The sequence below is a fragment of the Sprattus sprattus genome, assembly GCF_963457725.1.
Source record: "Sprattus sprattus genome assembly, chromosome: 4".
NCBI classification, from domain to species: domain Eukaryota; kingdom Metazoa; phylum Chordata; class Actinopteri; order Clupeiformes; family Clupeidae; genus Sprattus; species Sprattus sprattus.
This window is the reverse complement of record NC_137923.1, coordinates 16,753,184-16,759,443: the sequence shown is the minus strand read 5'-3', so window position 1 is coordinate 16,759,443 and position 6,260 is coordinate 16,753,184. Positions and strand designations below refer to the sequence as shown.

Sequence of the window (6,260 nt, the reverse complement as noted above, 5' to 3'; positions counted from 1 at the left end):
TGCACAGTGCAGTGAGTTGACATTGATTTGTAAGGCAGTTGTCAAAATGTGAACTGCACATCTACGTCCTTGTAAAAAAAAAAAGCCTAAACAAGTGTCAGAAGGCTATTATTGGAGAGGAAAGTTTAAATCTGATAACAAAAAAAACTGTATAGAAAAACAAAACAAGAATAATTTCTTCATGGCACAGTTGTATGAAGAAAAAATTCACAAGGTTTTTGTGTATTCAAGGCAGCCACTGTTTGTCGTTAGCTTAAGGAGATTAAACCTGGCAGAGATTGTAGAGAGTAGGAGGTCTCTCCGTCACAGTGTCTCCAGCCACCTCAAAGATGTAATCCTTATTGGATATCAGTGGAACATCATATAAGGGCACGCTCAGGATGCTCTGGGCTCCCATGGATATCGCAGTGCCACGCTGGAAAGCAAAAGGCAAATCCATCATTAGCCCATGCAATCGGTGAAAGATTAACTCTCCAAGAATAGACATTTTGTCCTCCCCTGAGTTCCTGTATTCTCAAAAGCCATTACGCACAAACAAATTACTATTGATTCTTGTAATGAGAAGTCTTCAGCATGCACATCATTCTGATATGTGGACATCTCGGATCATTAGGATATAGCTAAGAACTGCCATTGTTTATTTCCATCTACAGCTCTACAAGTCTTACGTGGCTGGGCTGTGTTAAGAGTACACAAAGAACATTTTCTTACCCTCGAACTTTTCTTTGGGAAGTCTTTCCTGCATATATGGGCCATAATGCCTGCTGCCAAGGCATCTCCAAGGACATTGATCATGGTCCTGAAGCGATCTCTGTTGAGATCAAAGTTTCCAGGAAGTGAGATCAGGAGGGCTTCACAATGGGCTTTATGGCACATGATTGGAATGAAATAGATGACATTTGCACTGACAGTGTCATACTTACAGGATCCAATCAATGGCCACGATGAGTGAGATGTCGTCAGGTGGAAGCCCAACTGAAGTCAGGACAATGACCATGGTGACCAGGCCAGCCTGGGGGATCCCTGCAGCCCCGATGCTTGCAGCTGTTGCTGTTATGCTGGAGAGGGATGGCCAGAGAGGATTATAAATACATTACTTAAATTAAGTAAATAATTCACAGTCGTTAAGAACTACAGTTTTCTCAGAGACACATGTGGTTTTCTCATATTGGTACAGTCTCCACTGACATACTAGTCAGACTTGTTTTCAGGGGAAAATATCATGGGGTTTACTACCAGAAGGAGTGGAAGTCTGCATATCTAAAATCGTTAGTAGCTAGAATACTTGAAACCCTGCATAGGTGTGCATTACCTGATTGTGACGAGTTGTCCAAAGTCCAGTTCATACTCGTTGACTTGAGCAATGAAGATGGCAGCCACGGCCTCATAGAGTGCTGTGCCGTCCATGTTAATAGTGGCACCAACAGGCAGCACAAATCTAGCAATCTGACGATCGACCTTGCAGTTCTCCAGCAAGCACTTCATAGTTATGGGAAGAGTAGCTGAGCTGCAATAAACAAGAGTACAAATTTACTGAGTGGGTCGATCGGTGTACTGTATATATACTGTATACTATATATCACATCCACAGATTCCATATATTCCACATGTTTATTTTGGCCTACCTGGATGATGTCGCCAGGGCGATGACCAGAGCCTGAAGGAGGCCTCGTATGTAGCTGAAGGGATTCTTCTTGGTCAGAATGTAGAAGAAGAGGGGGAGCAGGATGACTCCATGCACAAACAAGCCCAATAAGACAGTGATGAAATACATGCCCAGTTTCTCAGCCAGGTGAACGGGGTCATGCATGTCCAGGATCTTTCCAGCCACCAGAAATATGATACCAAATGGGAAATACCTGTAAGGTAGGGGAGACAAACACAGATTTCAGGTAAACAAATGCTACCACCAATCACTATTACATTACAGCGAGGATGCTTATGTAATGCCTCAAGACTGTGAGCTTTGTAAATTTGGTTTATTTTAGCACATTTTTATGTTGGTGAAGGTTTATAGGGGTTTGTATATGGCCAGTGTTTTTCCTTCAGCATTTGAAATAAATGAACATGTTTTGTTTATTGATGTTTTTTTGCTTAACTTTACCCACATAAACTCAAGTGGCACTATGCTGACAGAGCAGTGTTACGTAACTGTTATAACATTTTGCAGTTGGCCAGCTCCCGTCTGTTCTACCGTCTGATACCTGAGCAATCCTCTTCACTCATGGCCGGATTAGTCTGCTACACAGGGCTGTGTGAAGGCACGCCTGATGTCTCTGAAATGTGGCTTGTAGAACCTGATAATGTAATAATTTCCTGATAACGTAATAACTCTGATAATGTAATAAAAAAATCCCTCATAAGTCCCTAAAAGATGTAATAAAACTTGATAATGTAATAATATACCAATAATGTAATAAAGTGCATTTCCCAATAATGTAACAATCGCCATACCAATAATGTAATAAAATGTTACATTAATTGGAAGTTATTACATTATCAGGTTAGCCTCAATTTTGCAGAACCTGATAATGTAATAAATTCCTGATATTGTAAAAACTTTAGTCAGTGCTGAAATGTTGGGACACCAGTTATTCAGACCAAGTAGTGATGCTGTGTAGACAACCACCCACTATTGTTTTGCTCATATTGCCACACAAAATCAATAGAGAATTTGATATAAATCAAATAGCGAAATGTCAGCTATTGATGATCAATGAGGACTTAGAAACTCAATGTTCTATGTGCCCATTAGCTGCCGGTCTATAACATACCAAAATGTTCTTATTTTTTCTCTATTAGTTGATTACCACTGAATATCCCTTTCACCATTGTAAAAATTGTGCATTCGCAATCATATAAAATATATACTGTATCTGCTAATAGTGAAGCAGCAGGTCTCTGGACAGCTTCACTGTTTGGACCTCTGAAACTGGAGACCTGATGCAGCACCAACCAAAGTTATTACAATATCAGGTAATTATTACATTATCAGGTTCTGCAAAATTGAGGCTAACCTGCACTTTATTACATTATCGGGGTATTATTACATTATCAGGTAATTATTACATTATCAGGTTCTGCAAAATTGAGGCTAACCTGCACTTTATTACATTATCGGGGTATTATTACATTATCAGGTTTTATTACATGTTTTAGGGACTTATGAAGAAATTTGTGTTACATTATCGGGAGTTATTACATTATCGGGAAATTATTACATTATCAGGTTCTACATGGCTTCCCACGCTTTCCAAAACACTTCTGCTCTGTGATTTCGATTTATTCTTTTAATAAGAATCAAGCTATTGCACCCCCCTTAAGTCCACCTTTACAGTGTCGACGCTGTGTTGAGGTGATGTGAGGCATATAGCTTCATGACAGGGTTGCTCACCACATGGCTGCATTGATGATCTTCATGACACACTCGTTAATGCACTGACACACGTTGACCAGAGGCAAACCCTTCTCTCCCATCTTTCCCAGTAGTAGACCTGAGGTGAGGGAAGTCATTGCGTCATATTCATGTATTTCCATATTTATGAGTATTAACACTCGTGTCCAGAGAGTGGGCGAAAGCAGCCTGTTAGTGCGCTATGCCAAAGTGGGCTCCCTTACCCATAGTGACGGAAAATATGACGATGCCAAGCACATTCATCTGCTTGCTGCTCCCCGGGACTACCTTGTACTTGATCTCTGGGGCAGGGGTTATCTCCAGGAACACTGGGTGGCCCATTTTGGGGTTATCGTAGTCGGGCATGATGTAAACGTAGTTGGCTTGGGACTCCTTTGCTGTAGTTTTAACCAAAGGCACAAGGTCTGTCTTGTACTGAAAGGTTAGAAGACAGAAAATACTTAGATGCAGGATAACATTTTGTCATGTATGGTGCATAGTTTTTTATGGGCTTTCATGGGAGAGGCCATGGCTGATTTCTGCTCACCTGCTGAAATGTTGCTTCAATCAGATTTGAGGGAATCATATTCCTATGAAAGAGAAACAGAGCACATTACAAAAGAGAAGGGGTTGGCTCAGGTAGTTACACTCTAAGCTTCATTTTTCCAGCTCAGAAGACAAAGGCCTGTTTCCTGGAGCCACCTCAGGACATAACCCCTTGTCAATATTAACGGAGGACATGAAGGTTCATCACAAAGCCTCTTTCAACTCGGAATACAGGCATTGTATCCAAAGGCACAGTCTGCCGAGGTGGCTGCAGGCCATTGTTAAGGTTAAAAGCTAAAAAAGTCAAATTGATCACTGTAGTGGTCAAGGATTAGGAGGTGAGCAAGTGACAAAAGTCAATTTATTTATAAAGTACCACTCCACATGCAGAGGATTGTGCCTTTAATCCAATTAAATCTGTTAGGGGGATGAAGTGCATACATTACGTAGCCCTGCAATTCACATCCTGTAGGACAAACGGCTAAAAATACTCCAATCCTGGATTTATGTAATAAGATTATTCACAGATTGAGATTAAAGGCCATAGACTGAAGACAGTCACTCCATGAGCAATGAAGGCAAACATAATGTTCTTCCTAGAAGTTAGAGCTTGAGCTGCCACGTTGTAATGACCTGTGCGGTAGATAATGGGACGTTTTTGGCAACAGCATTACCGAAGCCGGTACCATTTGTTTAGCTATACTTTTCACGAGGGATGCTGTCTGACATCAGCCATGATTGATGCATGTGCACTCCAGTGGTACAGTAAACACCCATAATGGATGATCAAGATGGAACTATCTCTGAGGAATCCCGTCAGGTAAAGGATAGTCCCTCCACATCCTTAAGGACTTAAGCAAAAAGTCACTGCGTCATCATTAAATCTAGTCAAAATTAGTCCACTTTTAAAAAAACTTGTTCTTTCCTGCACAAAAAGTTCATCAAAGTTACCAAATCACCTGATGAGATCGAGTAGAGCGTCAGCTGAGGTCATAACAGGCCCACTGGTTCCAGTATGCCCTTCTTTCTCTGTTCCGTCACCAGGGTGTATGATGAGAACCAACACAATCCCCACTATGACCGCGATGAAGGTAGTCCACAAGTAGTATGTTATGGTAAGAAGGCCCATGCGCCCACTGGCCTTGGTGTCCATCGATGCCAAGCCAGACATAAGACTGTTCACAGGAAAGCATAGCAAACATAGGGTTACATTTTGTACACACAGTTGAAACAGCAAACTGTTTCCACAACATTTTGTTCTTGCTCTTTAGTGGAACCTGGTCACGTTTGGTTCTATGGTAAGTAGACTGCCAAGCATAGTATAGTTTCATTGTCCTTAGGGCTAAATAACAGCAGCACTGTCTTCAGGCTATCTGTTTGCCTCTGAACTGGCCCAAGAACTCTAATGTATACATATAGACACTGCATAGTGCAACTGGTCACTGTAACAGGTAAGAGGTAGAAGCATATAAGGGTGGTTACCTGGATGTGATCAGAGGAAGAATAAGCATCTTCAGCATTCTCATCAAGAGCTCTCCTGGGAAGGAGAAGTAGATTTTTGCCTAATGGGAAAAAATGTGGAGTTCAAAACAGTTTCGCCACTGCCCAGAGATGGCTGTACATAAGAGTAAGCAAAATGTTTCAAAAGATGACTGCAACATTGGCCTACAACAGTAGACAAAGGAATAATGTTCATTATTTACAGTGTTTTTACTATATACATACATTATTCTAGCATTCTAAGTAATTTCCTCTGTTAAAAGTAATGCATTGCTTGTCTTGAACAGGAGAAAAGACAATTGTTTTATTCTACATGGTATTATGGCATTTTACGCCCTTTATTCCATTTGAAGATTGCATGGATATGCTAAGGTACCATCACAACACTTTGGTGTCTGTGAGACATACAGTGAGCAGTTTGCTGAGTCTGATAGTTGCCTAGCCAACCCCATTTTTTCTATCTTATAGCAAATAACACAGTAACACAGCAAATCGAAATTACCCTGTCCGAGCCCCATTGACAAAACCAACTCAATGACTGGTTCCCCAGCTATCAGCTGTTTCCTCAACATACCTGAGAGGACAAATTGAAGCTCCTCAGTGTGTATCCAATAACACATCCAGACACCACAGCCAGGACCGAGAGCGTCAGCAGGCCGTTGTGTTTGCAGTAGTCGCTTATCCATACTCGGATTCTCAAAGACACTACCCTGCGAAGGACGCGCTTTACCCCCTCCAGCATCCTTCCCCAAAGGCTTTTCGGCGGAGAATGACTGCCTGAATAAGTTTCCTTGGCACGGCTGCCTTGTACCTCCATCAT

The 6,260-nt window shown here is 41.5% G+C and overlaps 1 protein-coding gene across 1 annotated transcript; it reads right to left on the bottom strand.

Annotated features, from left to right (window-relative positions):
* slc1a8b (solute carrier family 1 member 8b) lies at window positions 1-6,260 on the bottom strand (the record flags this gene model as incomplete). Its single annotated transcript, XM_080837834.1, has 11 exons — window positions 1-415; window positions 712-811; window positions 924-1,058; window positions 1,313-1,507; window positions 1,626-1,859; window positions 3,395-3,494; window positions 3,619-3,829; window positions 3,942-3,984; window positions 4,900-5,115; window positions 5,423-5,502; window positions 6,015-6,260. 11 exons carry the CDS (start codon window positions 6,258-6,260, stop codon window positions 263-265), a joined length of 1,713 nt encoding a protein of 570 aa, XP_080693960.1. The 3' UTR covers window positions 1-262.